The 16,321-nt window shown below is 36.5% G+C and overlaps 1 protein-coding gene across 8 annotated transcripts in view; it reads left to right on the top strand.

Annotated features, from left to right (window-relative positions):
• The window catches only part of SCEL (sciellin), a 96,983-nt gene that overhangs the window by 59,120 nt on the left and 21,542 nt on the right, over positions 1-16,321 (top strand). For all 8 annotated transcript variants that reach the window (XM_083820571.1, XM_083820569.1, XM_083820572.1 and 5 more), the window contains 5 exons: positions 5,288-5,356; positions 7,185-7,250; positions 10,879-10,944; positions 12,965-13,000; positions 14,198-14,269. In XM_083820571.1, coding sequence (XP_083676697.1) covers positions 5,288-5,356; positions 7,185-7,250; positions 10,879-10,944; positions 12,965-13,000; positions 14,198-14,269 — 309 coding nt within the window. The remainder of the gene's footprint in view (positions 1-5,287; positions 5,357-7,184; positions 7,251-10,878; positions 10,945-12,964; positions 13,001-14,197; positions 14,270-16,321) is intronic.

Here is a 16,321-nt window from a genome sequence, read left to right as displayed (position 1 = left end):
ACCAGTTATTTGTTCATGAAAGAACCTTCTCTATTACCATGTAGTAGATGAGCTTATTTAAAAGTCTTTAACAAGGAAGTTTCTATGAGTCTATCTGGAAATTCAAGTAGAATATATCAGCTACATCACACTTATACACACACTCGTTGACTTCAAAACTATTTTAAAGCTTTAATTTCTTGCATAGAATCCTTGACTATTACTTTAGACGTCGTAGGGCAATTCCAGTTTCTCCAGTGTTGCTGAGCAGCATTGTTCTTTGGGATGTACACATCTCTATCTCTCTATGACTTTTTGTTCTATGCTGAGATAATAAAGATGCCTGCAGTATTTTAGGTTGTAAGCTGCCTGTCTTTGTGTTCTCATACACACAAATATCTAAGATAAATAGTTCTTATTATGCAACAGATGACAAAAAAGAGAATACATAGAGAAAAGACTATATATGTGAATATGCATTTCTCTTAACTAATGTGGAATATGTCAATTAATGGAGTGAATAGTGTTGGTTCTATCTTAAAATTATCAAAATGAGGAAGCTCTAGTCAAGTAGTTTATTTTTTCTCAGTCATCACTCATCTTCTCAAAACTGAAATATAGCCGTTCCAGGATTAATTTGTGCACACCCATTGCCAGCAGGCCCTTCTGCAAGGGAGGACCACATGTTCTGCATCTCCTCAAACTTGCAACCTAAGGCATTAAAGGGTGTGGTGATGTATTTTCCTTTAACACCTCTTTGTAGCCTGCAGTCAAATTTGGTATTTCTGCTTCCTCTTTGAAGGATGTTCTCCACCAGGTACAGTTCCCTCATTTTATTATAAATTGTTTCTGGCAAGCATTCCCATAGTAAAGAAAATCTCAAGCTTAGAATAAACTAATTTCCAGAACAGCCATGTTGTTTAGTTGCCTAAATTGTTAAGAAAAGAAAAAAAAGCGCATAAAGAAGCATTTTTTTTTCATTTCTTTTCTTTTCAAAACTTTTCTTTTCAAAAGGCATAGTTGAAAAATGGAGTATGATTCTGGAATGTAGAATAAAATCTAAAGCTCTGTTCCGGCTTGACAGTTCTTGAGAAGAATATCCTCAGTATTCTCAGTATTGGAGATCTCTCTCAGCTGTTTATCAAGTTATTGTAAGTCATGTTGTCTACATGGAAAATAATTTGTTTCTAGCTGAGATGTTTTAAAATGGTAATCTTCTATCCTGCAAAAGGTGTGTGAAAGCTACCAGTTTTTAAGCCAGAGGTTGGAACATCTTTCCACTCTTCTACTTTATATCTCTTGTGGCCACGACTGTAGTATTCCAAAGGAAAAGAATTTTAAGAATATGGTTCTATCTGGATGAATGTCTTTTCAATACCAATTTTTCAAAATGGCAAATAGTCATTGAAGTTCTATTGAAAAAGTTCAGAAATAAACTGTTTGAGGAACAGAGGAGTAATATTTGGTTCTTCACAACACGTAGAAATCTGACAGTGAAAGAATATCTACAAGCCAAGCACAACTCTGCTTCCTGGATACTGCCATTTCCATATTCAAAGAACCTATTTTTTGATATGAATTTAGCCTAGCCCAATATTTACAAAATTTGAACTTCAGTTTTAGTATTAACATCCTGGAACAGATGTTGGGGATGACTACATGTTTGCACCATTGGTTGCAAGCATAAGGACAGCTGACCTGTTAGAGATCCACAGCTTGACTGCAGTAGATGCACATATACTTGTACTGGCACGTAGATCTACACATATCACAGAGAAAAATTGCAACATTCAGATGGGAGGAAAAATTTTATTTATCCTTTTATTCCTCTCTTATTAGTAGCAACTAGCTAAATGTTAAACAAAAGATGGGAGAAAGCTTAAAAATCAGATAGTGACAATTAAAATAATGTTGCTATTTTTCCAAGTGCTAAATGCTACTATGTCCAGAATAACTTCCAGGAAGAATAAATACTAACTGCATTTATAGCAGTCAAATCACAGGATATGGGACTGAAGCAAAACAAACAAACAAACAAACAAAAAACCCACATTCATTGTCTGCTTTATTAATAATCTAATCCTTTGAAATGGTAGAAATTATTAGAAAATGAATTGAGAGCAAACCAGACACCACTGTTCAGTCATGGTATGAACCAATTCTGCACATCTGTGGTGGTTTTACTCGGGTAGGCAGCCGAGCTCCACCACAACCCCTCTCTCACTCCCCCTCCTCAAAGAGGAACGGGGAGAAAATATGATGGAAAGGTCTCAAGGGTTGAGATAAGGACGAGGAGATCGTGCAGTAATTACCGTGACGGGCAAAACAGACTCAGCATAGGGAGATAGTAAGATTTATTACCTATTACTAACAAGCTAGAGAAGTGAGAAACAAATGAAAGAAACCAAAAGCACCTTCCCCCCCATCCAGCCTCTTCCACCTCCTCCCCCTGAGCGGCATGGGGGAACAGGGGAACGGGGGTTATGGTCAGTCTATAGTGCTTCTTCGCCGCCGCTCCTTCTCAGTCACTCTCGTCCCCTGTGCTGTGGGGTCCCTCCCACAGGATGCAGTCCTTGCTGAACTGATCCGGCGTGGGCTGCCCACAGGCAGCAGCTCTTCAAGAACTGCTCCAGGTATGGGTCCGTACCACAGGGTCCATCCCTGAGGAGGAAACTGCTCCAGCCTGGATCCCCCACGGGCAGCAGCTCCTGCCAGGTCACCTGCTCCTGCGTGGGCTCCTCTCCACGGGCTACAGGTCCGGCCCGGAATCTGCTCCGGCAGGGGTCTTCCACAGGCCGCAGCCTCCGTCGGTGCAGGTCCACCTGCTCCACCGTGGTCTCCTCCACGGGCTGCAGCGTGGAACCCTGCTCCACCGTGGTACTCCATGGGCTGCAGGGGGACAGCCTGCTTCACCATGGTCCTCGCCACAGGCCGCAGGGGACTTCTGCTCCGGCGCCTGGAGCACCTCTCCCCCTCCTTCTTCACTGACCTTGGTGCCTGCAAGGCTGTTCCTCACTCCTCTCACTCTCCCAGCTGCTGTGTGGCACAGCATTTTTTTTTTTTTCCCCGTTTTAAATATGCTCTCACAGAGGCGCAAAATAACATCACTTATTGGCTCTGCTCTGGTCAGCACTGGGATCCTTACCAAACATGGGGCAGCTTCTAGGTTCTTCTCACAGAAGCCACCCCTATGGCCCCCTGCTACCAAAACCTTGCCATGTAAACCCACTACAACATCTTGAACACTGAATGCAATATTCACTTATGTGAAGAAAATACAATAGAACCAGATTAAAAAAAAAAAGGGAGGGGGGAAGGTCAGAAAGTATGTTTGCAGGTACAGAATAGTACAGAATAGCGTTCATATGCGGAATGTCTGAAGAGAAAAAAAAAACTCAGTTTGGAAAAGAGTGCGATGTAGGGAAAGTGAGTAAGGAAGAAGAATTTGCTATTTGTTTCACTTTAAGAAATAGGAAAAGGTGTAGGTAATGATTAAAAATAAATAAATAAATTTGTTTTTCACTTAACACATATACTTATTATAGGAATCACCGTTGCAGGATATTGTTGAGTTCAGATGTTTAAATTGGTTTAGAGAAATGTTAGATGGATAAATGGATTACTGATCCAAAGGTGTCTGTTAGAGACATCATTGTGTGCGCAAACGGATATTTTTTAATCACTGCTTATCAGAGGCTGAAAAGTTTTACAAGTAAAAGTTAACCTCATAGTTACCTTTCTTTGCCTTTTTTCAAAATACTGCTACATTGAGCAGCAGTAGAGTAGGATGCCAGAGGGGCCCTTTAAGTCTTATCTAAAATGAGAAAATACATCACTACCTAAAGTATTGTGCTTAAATCTTGAAAACGTGAAATGAAACTCTGATGAAATGCTGGTTCATTGGATAGCTGTGAATTAGAACACTCATGTTTGCATCCACAGCAATGTTTGCAAGTTTAGTGAGACCTCTAGTGATCTTTTGAGTAACTGTAACTGCCAGTCACAGTTACAAGATGCCCATGGTATGAGGTAGTTATCTGCACAACTAAATTTAACAGATTGTGCCCCAGAGCCCACTTGAAGGGTTTCCATTAAATACTTGTAATACATGGCTGACAGTGGCATAAAAAAAGTTTTGTACATAATATTGCATTATAGTTGTAGACTTAATTATTTTGTATCTTCTATTGTAGCATCTGTAGTATAGATGTGAATACATAACTAAATAAAATTATGTAATTTAGATATGTAAATAAGTTGTAGCTCAAAATATTCTTCATCTAATTTATCAGAATATTTAAGACAAACACCTCAACTTAGTACTTGTGATCTATTTAAATACATATCAATTTATATTTGAGAATTTTGTGCTCTCCTCATTCTTATTAAAGGATATTCTGTCTGTCTACACATGGTCCTGCTGTCTGCACATGTCTACACATCCAACCTGCTCTAGTAAACCTTGTTTAAGCAGGGGGGCTGGACCAGATGACCTCCAGAGGTCCCTTCCAACCTTAACCAATCTGTGATTCCATTTTTGGAATGAAAATTGAAATATATCAGTATTTAAGCTACGTTTCAGCTATGATAGCTACATAATGCTTTCTGTGAAACTGTGGATGGGTTTCGGGCAGCAACTGTAGAATCCATTAAGGGCTTGAAAAATCACGTTGTTTTTAGTGTAAACTGAATGGCTTAATAAAATCCATTTAGGCTAAAACAATCTAACTGTTGTGATGGATATTGCTCCTACAGGTCAATACTACGCTTTATCATGGATTTTACACTAGAGTATTTTCAAATCATTTTGATCTCTAAAAATCATAAAGAAGACAAGACTTGCATCTCTCAAGGGATAGTGAGGGAGATGGAAAGGGGTTTTTGTACTGCTTGCCTGAAAATCATTACCTTCTTTCTAGTATTCCGATCTAATTTAAAGGAATTGTTATCTACTCTGTTCTGTTCTATTCCATAAATTAACTGTTGTGGCAATAAGGCTTGATATATTATTCAGTGTATGAACATAATCTTTTAAAACAGTTGGTTTTTTTTCAGTGAGCTACTTAGACTGTTTGTATTATTATATAATAATAATAGATAAATAATAAATTAGACTGTATTATTATTATAATTGATATTAAGTCTACTTCTCTTCTAAACGTATAGTGATACTGATGATTTTTTAATCTGTACACAGGGCAAAGTGATACTTCGTTTTTAAATTTTATTCAAATTGGTTTTAAATAAAGATCTAGGGTATGTATTACAAACAATTTCTGTTTTGTTTGTTTTTTTTTTTTCTTTACAGAATTCCAGGCAGAAGTGATATTGATAACATAAATAAGTCTCCCACTCTGAATAATAAACAAAACAACAGGTAAGAGTTTTGAAACTTTATCATCTAAGTATTATATAGCATTTATCGTGTATTCATCTAAGTTACATATATGTATCAAGAATATATAGAGAATTTGTATGGTATATAGCTTAACAGAAGGCTTCATTTCACCATCTGTCATCTGGAATGTAGCCATCCATATCTAAGTTATCATAGACTCTTTTTACAGTCAGTGAGACGAAAAGGAGTCTTTTGGAGGACAATTCATCTGATGTCTTTCAGATGTTTTCTTATTCTTCAGAGTAAGAGGAATTTTCCCCCAGAACTGCCACGTTTCTCCACATAGATTAAAAAAAGGACCAGCTCAGATTTACAAATTTACATTCATAACAATTTAAGAAACACGGGATTTAAGATACGAAGCAGATACAAAAAAAGAAAGAACATTTTGAAACCAGTTCAATGTCATCATGTTCTAGAGCTCTATATATGTCTGCATGAATTCTATCAAATACAGTTTTTCTGAGGAAGATCTACATGAAAAAAAAAAAATCTGCTTCACGTTTTCAGTGGAAAATACCATTGAATATAGACCAATGGAAAACTTGAGAATCAAAATGTAAAATATATTTTTTGTTGATAGCAAAGCTAACTAATTTTTCCAATTGAAAGCAAATAGAAAATGTAGGGTTTATTTGACAGATTTTCTCTTCTCAGAAGATCCCTTTTTCATTTTGAACAGGTTGAAGCCAATTTTTCATTTAAAATAAGATAGTATAAAATCTTTGACATGTTATAAATACGTCAGTTGTGGTGCAGAAGTGGCCACATGATATATATAACATGTTTCAACATTACTGAAAATTTATTTTCTAAAGAACTTAAAGCTCTACTAATTGATTTTTTTATTATTATTATTATTTAAAAAGCGGAAGTCAAAAAAGCTCAGTTGCCATACTTGTAAAGGAATAAGTATATTACTGTGTGTCTTCAGCAATGTCAGTAGAGTTCTACAAGCAATAAATTGAAATGAATACAATTGCTAGTGAAGACTGAGCCCAGCAATTAAATGGTATCTTATGGAGTGCTGAGATTTCACTCATAAGAGCAAATGAGTATCTCTGGCATTTAAAGTTCAAGCAAGGTCATTTTTTTTAAAATTATGATTTTGTATCATAATGTTGTAAATCATAGTGATGATGATGTATGAAATATCATATAAATTGGATTTTGTGTTATTTTGTATGGAGATAATTTATGAATCCTACCATGAATTCTGAAGTGACACTTAAGTGAGACTTAAATGGTATATATTTTTTCCTGCCAGACAGTGATAAAGAAGTTGTTAAAACTCTGTTCTTCAGTTATTCTCATTACGTTAAGAATTGAAGATGGCAAGACAATAACTTTTTGATGAACTTTATGAGAAAAATCACTGACTTGGAATCTCTGTAGTAAGAAATATGAGGGATATCAGCTCCGTTTACAGGCATATCATAAAATAGAGCAGCATTGACATAATTAAGTAAGAAACATAAAATTTAAGGTACAAAACCCAAAGATATTAACATTTTAGCAGTTGGAGCCTGAAGTGTAGATATAGAAGTAAAGGTTTTCAGGAGTCAGAAATGAATATCAAGTAAAGACATATTTTTAAGCATCAGAATACCTTACAGTGTTCCAAATCTGATATCCTTTGAAGTGTTTCCAAAATTTCAGTTGGCCTATGTAAACATAATTAGACCATACCAGAAAGTTGTATCTTTCTGATAAAGGAAATTTCATTTTTTATCCTTGTTTTCTTATTTTAAATGATGCACTTATTGAAGATGATTGACTGACTGAATGAATTATATTTCCTTAACAGACAGTCTTGGACTCCTAATGCATCATCCACAAACACTGCTGCCACTTCTCCAATCAAGAAAAAAAGGTATTCATTGCCACATTGTTTGATTGCCAGAGGATATATAGCACTGAATTATGTAGCACTGAATTATTATAGCACCTCATTATATTATAGCTCCTCAGTATTGTATCACAATTGTAATGAAAAACTTTTTCCTCTATCAAGCTCTAACTTTTCAGCAAGCATCAGGAAGAACTCATCTTTTCCATGCTCTGTCTTTTTCCTTAGGAGTACTGTATTGCAAGATTGCCTCTGTACAGCCAATTTGTGAGCAATGCGGACATAGCACAATAGATGCTAATTCTTCACTGCAGCCCCTAACTCAGCAAGAGCGTGTCTTTTCAGTGTCTTAAGTTTAAAGAACTGTAGCTCACGCTAATTGCAACCAGCTGAAATCTCTGATGCCAAACTTGACCCTGTGCTGTTTTCAGTACATATGAACTACATAAAGGTTTTCAGCATGTTACAAAGCTAGCTTTAAAAATTTGTGTTTCAGATAGTATTGTCTGAACAAGAGAAAAAAAATAGGGTTTAGAACAAAGAACTACATTTTTTATTTAAAATGTACTGCTGGGGAAAGCTGTACTTTCATCATAGAATCCTAGAATAGTTTGGGTTGGAAAGGACCTTAAAGCTCATCTAGTTCCAACCCCCCTGCCATGGGGTCATTGAAGTCATGTTTGCTGTCTCCGATCACTTCCATGTCTTCCATATGCCTTAACCTGGTTTCCAGGAGGATCTGCTCCATGATCTTACTGGTCACAGAGGTGAGGCTGACCAGTCTTGTAGTTCCCTGTGTTCTCCATTTCACCCTTTTAAAAAATGGGGTATTGTTTCCCATTTTGCAGTCACTGGGGACTTCACCTGACTGCTATGACTTTTCAAATGTGATGGATAGTGACTCAGCAACTTCATCTGCCAGTTCCCTCAGGACCCTGGACATCTCAGTAGGTCCTGTGGACTTGTGAACATTTAGGTTCCTCACATGGTCTTGAACTTGATTTTCTCCTATGCGGCGTAGGACTTCATTCCTTCAGAACCTTCTTATTATTCTTCATGTTCCTAGTCAAGTTTAGCTTTATCTGTACTTTGTCTTTCCTGATTCCATCCGTATACTCCCAAGCCATATCCCTATAATCTTCCTAGGATGTATGACCCTTCCTCCACTGCTAATACATTTCCTTATTGTGTTCTAGTTTGGTTAATAGGTCCTGACTCAGCCATGCTGGTCTCCTGTCTTCCTTGCCTGATTTCTTGCATGTTGGAATTGAGAGCTTTTGTGTCCTAAGAAAAATGTCTTTTCTGCTCCTTTATCCCTGAGGGCAATTTCCCAGGTGTACTCTCCATTAGTCCTTTAAACAGTTTAAAGTTTGCCTTCCTGAGCTTTAGGGTCTTGACTATACTTTTTCCTTGACCTATATCCTTCAAAATGGTGAATTCTACTAGGGCACAGTCACTGCAGACCAGGCTACCTCCAGTCTTGTGCTCTTCCATAAGTTCCTCTGCACTGGTGAGCAACAGGTCCAGCAACACTTCTCCTCTGGTTGTGCTTTCAATCCTCTGGATTTTGATTAGAGGACTGGAGCACCTGTTGTACGAGGACAGGCTGAGAGAGCTGGGCCTGTTTAGCCTGGAAAAGAGAAGACTGAGGGGAGACCTCATCACTGTGTATGTAAATATCTGAGGGGAGGGTGTTGCAAGGATGGAGCCAGTCTCTTTTCAGTTGTGCCCAGCAACAGGACAAGAGCCAACGGGCACAAAGTGAAGCACAGGAGATTCCGGCTGAATATGAGAGGGCACTTCTTCACTGTGAGGGTGACAGAGCACTGGAACAGGTTGCCCAGAGAGGTTATGGAGTCTCCTTCTCTGGAGATATTCAAAACCTGCCTGGATGCCATCCTGTGCAATGTGCTCTAGATCATCCTGCTCGGCAGGGGGGTTGGACTGGATGATCTTCAGGGGTCCCTTCCAACCTTGTCCATTCTGTGATTCTGTGAATAAGAAGTTATCTTCAACACTCTCGAGGAGCCTCCCAGGCTGTTTTCAGCTTTCTGCACCACTTTTCCAGCAGATGCCAGGGAGGTTGAAGTCCCGTAGCAGGATCAGTGTGGGTGAGCATGATGCTTCCTGTAGTTGAAGAAAGAACAACATCAACATCCTCCTCTTGATCAGGCAGCATGTGGTAAATACCAACCAAGAAGTTTCCTTTGTTGGCTTGATATCCAGTTTTCACCCATAAGTTCTCAATCTGTATGTGGCTGGTTTTTTAGAGACAGCTCTGTGCAATCAATCCTGTTGTTTTTGTTTGTTTGTTTTTGCTTAGAGGGCAACCTCCCACTACCTTTCCTTCCTTGCCTGTCCCTTCTGAACAGTTTATAGAAGCTGATCACAATCTAATCATGTGATTCATCCCACCACATTTCAGTGATAGAGATCAGATCATAGCTTTCCAGCTGGACAGTAGCTACCAGCTCCTCCTGTTTGTTACCCATGATGTGTTTATTAATACAGACACTTCAATTGGACTGTCTAACTTTTCTGGCAGAACCTTTTTGGAGGGCTGGGGAGCATTCCTCACTACTCTGGTAGGTGCATTCTTCCACCTTGTAGCTTGCAAGTATACAAGTGTCACAGCTTTGAACCCCACTGCCCAAGTTCATTAGGTTAAAGCCCAATTCACTAAGTCAACGAACCTGCCAGTGAAGATTCTTCTTCCTTTCCTAGTCAGGTGGTTCCCATGTCTCTCCAGTGATCTGTTTTTGTTGAGATTCATTATGTGATCAAAGAATCCAAAGCCCTGGTTATAGCTGCATAGCCAGGTGTAAATCTGCATGAGTACAATTCCTCCCACACTCCTATCTCTGGCAATATACAGGACGCTATCTCTTGGGCCCCCATCCCTTCACTTGTGCCCCTAGGTCTGTGAAGCCCTGCTTTATGTATCCTTTCCAGTTACAAATTCTGTCTGTGATTTTCTTTTCCGTATTCCATGTGCAAACATTATGGTCAGCAGTATTATGAAAGTAGAAATTAAAATGTCATTGTCTTCATATTAAAAACCTTAATTCAGTGGAAGTTTATGGTGTTTTCAGCCCAAGTAGCTCTCTCCAGGCCCTTTGAATATGTGAAAGGCAATCACTGAATTGCATTGTTTATGGTACAATTGCTTTTTCTACACAAAAAACTGCTTGAGTGATAGATTTGAGGAAAATTAAAAAAAGACCTGAAGGTGTCTGTGATGCTTATAAGGCATCTAAAACCAGCCTGAATGTGTTTCTTGGGTTGGTATTTGACACCCTCTGCTTTGTACATTCTGTTGGATTGTGTTTTCCAAGAATGATCCACTTATTTTTGAATCATTCATGTTGCAGAAAAGACCTGCGGAAGTCTGAAAATGAGTCAGAAAATACATTTTATAAAACAGTAATTAAAATTACTATGTTATTTCCAGTTCCATTCAGTTTTCTGAAAAAAAAATCTAAAAAGTATCATTATGAAGTTTTCAAAATACTAATAATTCAAGAACATTTACAGGCATTTCTGTAGCATTGCTGAGATTCTAACATTCGTTTGAAGAGAAGCAGACCGAAACTACTTTTCAGCCCCATAACATTATACTAATACTTAATAATTTATTTGTTAACACTGACAGACAATCTTGGATGCCTCCCCCAGTTTCAAGTAGTAAGACCACAACAGAAACAGCAGAAACCAAACTGTAAGTACTGATGAACTTTGGTTATTTCCTCTTGTAATTTTGGGCTAGAGTTGATTTCAGGAGGGAGCCAACAGGACAATTCTTTGAGGAACATAGTATGCTAAGATGGCATGGGTAGAGAAAGCATCCCATGTCTAAATACTTGTTTGGGCTCTTAGATTGATGCTTGTTATTGATGAGTCTGAGTATGTGAAGTGCCAGTGACTTGAGGTTACATAAGTGCTCCCAAAATTTTCTACATTGCTTGTATGCTTTCTCTGTGATTTTACTTTGGACTGTTCCAGTTAGCTCTATACAAGACAAGTCTGCTATAGAGTAACTAGTCATACAGGCAGGAATCTATTGGTGCCATTTGGTCAGACAGTCAGGGGATAACTCTGAGCCCTTTTGGTTAACAGTGTGGACATAACCTCAAAAACTGCTTAGTTAACTCCCAGTAAGGTGTCCAAGAAACAGTTCAGAAGAAAATGTCAGGCTAAACTTACTTGCATTTGAATGTTTAATATTTATTTCTAAAATCACAGTTGTTTCTGGCAGATCAGAAAGAGAGGGAGGACATTTCTTGTGCGCACATCTAAAAGCAGAATATGGGTGACAAAATATTTGTGAATGAACATTCATGATATTCTTTGTTTAGGTCCCCTACTGGGTGCAGCATGACCTTGTGCCTCCCTACTTTTAATCTGGGAAGCTTCCAACATGAGTACAAATGTATTATCAATGATCAAAACTAAATCAAATAGAAGTGAATGGATATATTGTTGTATTGGGTAGGATTCCTTGGCATCCTAGGTAGCATTTCTATTGAATCTCTATCACTGGAGGACTCTAAGATGAATCCTTAAATCCAAGTTTAGCAATTATTTTAAATCTTATTCTGTGTTTACTACTGTCCATCTGTTTGGCCAGGATTCAAAGTCACTCACCACCCAGCAGAAAGATAGCTCCTAGATGCCAAAGTTTATTTTATTTTAAGTTAGTGCTTAAAAGAAAAGTTTATTATGTCAACTGTCATGAATTTATCTGGCTTCATTTGAATATCTTACTGTATCATGGTAATATGGGGTGTATCTTTACATGACACCTGCCCAGCTTCCAGTAAAATGTTGGGATTCCTTCTCAGCACTAATTATCCAATTACTCCTTTATTATACAGAGATGACCAAAATAAAGGCATATTCTTTATGAAGTTTTCATGACCCTTGCCATCATATAACAACAATGCCATCAAGGATACTCGGTTAAACAGTGATGGGCATTAAATGATTAATTTTTTTATCTTTGAAAAGTTCTTTGAAGATGTGTGAACTGTATGAAATTGCTATATTACTATAACTAATAATAGCAAAGAAGAACCTTTTATATGCTTGTGAGTTTCAGGAAATAAAGTGTCATGCATAGATGCTAATAATAATTACAATTTTAAAAGGTCACTATCAATCTTAAAGACAGCTGGAGCGAAGACCCGTGTCTTTTCTTCAAATATGAGAATAGCCTGTCTTCAGGAAGGGAATTCAGCAATTAAGTATTTTTTTTTGTCAGTTTATTTTTTACTTTGCTTTTCTGATTCTGAGACCTGATTCTAGCATTCTCTATTCAAGCATGACATGAACTTCTGTAGTGCTTTGCCTTAGTTCCAAACAGATTAAGAACACTTTACAGAACTCTTAAAAGAAATTGCAATTGAAGCTAAGAATATAAGCAGCTGACAGTAATTGATTTTTTTTTTTGACTGTGGAATATGTGCAGGAAACAAAACACTACTGATCAGAGTGATTTACTCGAGAATGTTAATTGAAGAATGACTGTCTTACTAACATATAAAGAATATGATCAGGATTTAGTATTATGCTACTTGGGTTAAACAAGTTATGTTCTACATTAAGAAACAAAACTATAGTCTTGGAAACAAGGAAAAATAAAATTAATTGCTGATGATTGATCCAAAATCTTGTAAAGTGCTTCAGTAATGACATTTTGTTGCCTGTTTTCTGAAATATTTACTCTTCTTTCTCTACAGGACCACTTCTTCAGAAAATTCAAAGGCTCCAACAAGGTACATCTTGTTTACTTTGCTTCTTAATAGATTTAGAAATGCAACACACCCCTGTGCACACATATTGATTATTTTTATTTATTTGTTTGATATAATGTTTGTATATTTAATACAAAGACTGTATAATTTCGGGGGGGGGGGGGCTTCCTCCATAGCCAGTGTCCCAGAAGTGCATGAAAAAGATATCTTTCCTTGCAGAACTATAATTATTTTGTATAGTTTAGAACACTTAAATTTCTTTATTGAAATTGGAAAAAAAAATAAGTAAATTAAAAACTACTTTACAATTTTAATTCCACAGTTGCATATGTTTTTAATGCAACTATTCCTTTATGCTAAACTGTTGTTTTAAAGTGAGAGTGAAAATAGGAATAGGAATAGGTAAGCAAAGTAAAGAAAACAGTAAATTAAAAAGCCATACAAATGCAGAGGCTTGTAGTAAAAGGCATTAATATAAGACTAATTGATGTACTCATAAACTAATTTGACTGTCAGCAAAGGTTGCTCTAATTTTAGAAAATAAATTCATTAAATCCATTCATTAAAGAAAAGTACATTTCACATGGCCTAAATTAGGAAAAGATTACTTAACTAGCTTGTAATTTCATGGCTTATGATTAAAGGAGCTACAAAACTTGTCACGGTTTAATTGCCATCCTAATAGCACGATTGTCTAAAGAAGCATGGACTCTTATTTTCAATTGTATCGGCCACCTTCTTACTTTATTATCATTTCGTAGTATTCCAGTAGTGACCAATCTAACTGGTCCTGTCAGACCAATCTGACACAAATAAATAAAAATAGGAAAATGTAAATATTTACTTATTTTTATTTTTATTTTTTTAAATTTAGTACTTTACTAAGTAAAACTTCAGCCTTTACTAGATAAATAAAATTTGTTTAGTATGGGGTTGAAAAGTAATTAAAAATTCCTTTATTACTAAAATAATTGTGGAACAGTAAAAAGACTCCACTTTATTACTACATCCATACTAGTAAAACAGCTAGTCTTGGCATATTCATTTTTGTATGTATAAATATGTATAAAGAATATAATAGAAAAAAATCTCAAAAAATCCAAACTCACTGTGGTTATGTTTGTTAAAAATATACATCTACAATGATAGCCCATATAAATGGTATAATGTGTTTCCAAATATCTGATGCATTGTTTCTTTTCACAATTTGTATTGTAGTGCTGCTTTTTCATCAGAACAAGTGACCCCTCAAGAATCAAAGACTGATGTGGAAGATAAAGTTACAGCAAGGTAAATAGCAGACATAGTCAAAACAATGTTATAGTGTGTGATAAATGTGATTTTAAGTACTTCATTTTTTTATTTTCATATTTGATAGCTTTTTTTAGACATGCAGTGTGATAAATGCAGCATTCCTCTATTCCTAACAAATGCCCTAGAAGTATGAACTTTGAGGTCCACCTTGCTAACTTACCTCAGATGTTTTCGGTTTTTATTCTTTCATTGTGTCTAGCCTGCATCATAAAGAGTAGTATATAGACAGTTGCTGCAAAAGAATAGAAGCAGATGAATTGCAGTAATATGGATTATATAGTATATTTTTTGGGGCTTCAGTAAATTGTGGGAGCGGTAGTATCTTCACACAGTTATGTACATAAGTCCAAATTTATGTACTCTGGTGTTAAAATTTTAAATAGTAAAAAATAACATATACCATTTAGTGTGACAAACAAGTATGTTTAAGCAGATGCATTTTTTCTTGTGGTATGTTAGATGGCATATGTAGTAATGTATCTTATAAATGTAACTGTGTACAGAATATCTTGAAAACTATTGGTGGAAAAGACAGAAACGTCTTTTTTACTGAAATTCCAATAAACTGTAAGGTTCTCTACTAATGGAGATGGCATATTTTTCAAAACAATCAGCAATACCCATCTGTGGTGGTTTTAGACTGATGGGCAACTAGGCTTCACCATGCTGTTCTCTCACTCCCCCTCCTCAAAAGAACAAGGGGAGAAAATATGATGAAAAAAAGCTCGTGAACTGAGATATTTTGACTTAAAAAAATTGTCTTCAACCATAATAAAGTGCCTGAACATGCAATCAAAAAGTGAATTAATTAGAATTAGATTTCCAGATATGCATCAATAATTACGGTAGCTCATATTTGCAGTTGTTAACTGGTAATGCTAAGCTGTGCAGGTACTAAAATGAGTTTAGATTAGCTAGTTGGATTTCATGTGATTCACAGTGTATAGTTTTCTGAGGTCTGAAGTCACAGTCTATATTATTTCGAATCACATCCCCTCCCCTCAGTATGTAAAAACAAGACAAACTAGGTAAGAATAACATGCAAAAGACATGTGACAGTGTAATCCCTAGGAAAAAAGCAATGCTTCAGTGAAAGATTTTCCTGTCAACAACTGTGGGAAATCTTAGAGAATTAAGTATGCCACCGTATTAACTGGGGAAGTCACAGCCATTCACTTCTAAAAGCGTGTTAAAGTCTTACTTAATCCCCACTCTCAATCAGTCGACATTCATCATCCCCCGGTGGCTCTCATTACCATATCGAGCTTTGTATTGCTTTCCCTCCATTGGTGGAGAGCTGGAGGAATATTTGGTCTACAAGTTACTATGGTAACCTTGCGCTACAGCTATTTGTGTCAGTATGTAAACTATAAGTAGCCTGTAATCTTGGTGGGCAAAATTCCGCCCTCTCTACTCTTGTTATAATTCCTTTAGATTTGGCTGGTGTTTCAGATGTCAACCATCTGCTACTCATGTGTCAATTTCACAAAACTACAAATTTTGCTAAATTTATGCTAACCAAATATGCATTAAGCAGCTGTCAGCAGAAGTGCTTTTCTTCTATTAAAGATGCCATTATAAATACTGTGCTTTTGGCAAAAATGATTGTGCCACACAGGGGAAGTAAACAGTTACATGAAAAATATTTGTAGTAACAGTGAAATTTATTAAAAGTAATCTTGCTTCCTTTAATTTAGTATATTTTTACTTAGGATGGAAAGATTTTCAGGTCATGCATTTTAAAGTTATACTTAAATGATTATTTGTCTTTTGTCAAGGATTCTGATGCAGATGTTAAAGGCATAATGGATTAATTTCAGTATAAAATAAATAGGAAATGGTAATTGGTTTTCTGTCAAACTAGTCAGTGATACAAAGAAAAACTTTTGAAAGGGACTTACCTGAAAAGGATGTCAGATACTATATCTCTTCTGGCTAAGAATTAAGCTTCTGTGGGTACTGTTCCATGCAAGGCCTGAGCCTGCTTCTATTAAAGTAGAAAACAATTTCTGCATTGTTTTCAAATAG

The sequence above is a fragment of the Anser anser genome, assembly GCF_964211835.1.
Source record: "Anser anser genome assembly, chromosome: 1".
Classification (NCBI taxonomy): Eukaryota; Metazoa; Chordata; class Aves; order Anseriformes; family Anatidae; genus Anser; species Anser anser.
Note: the sequence above shows the minus strand (reverse complement) of the source record. Positions and strands in the feature narration are given on the sequence as shown.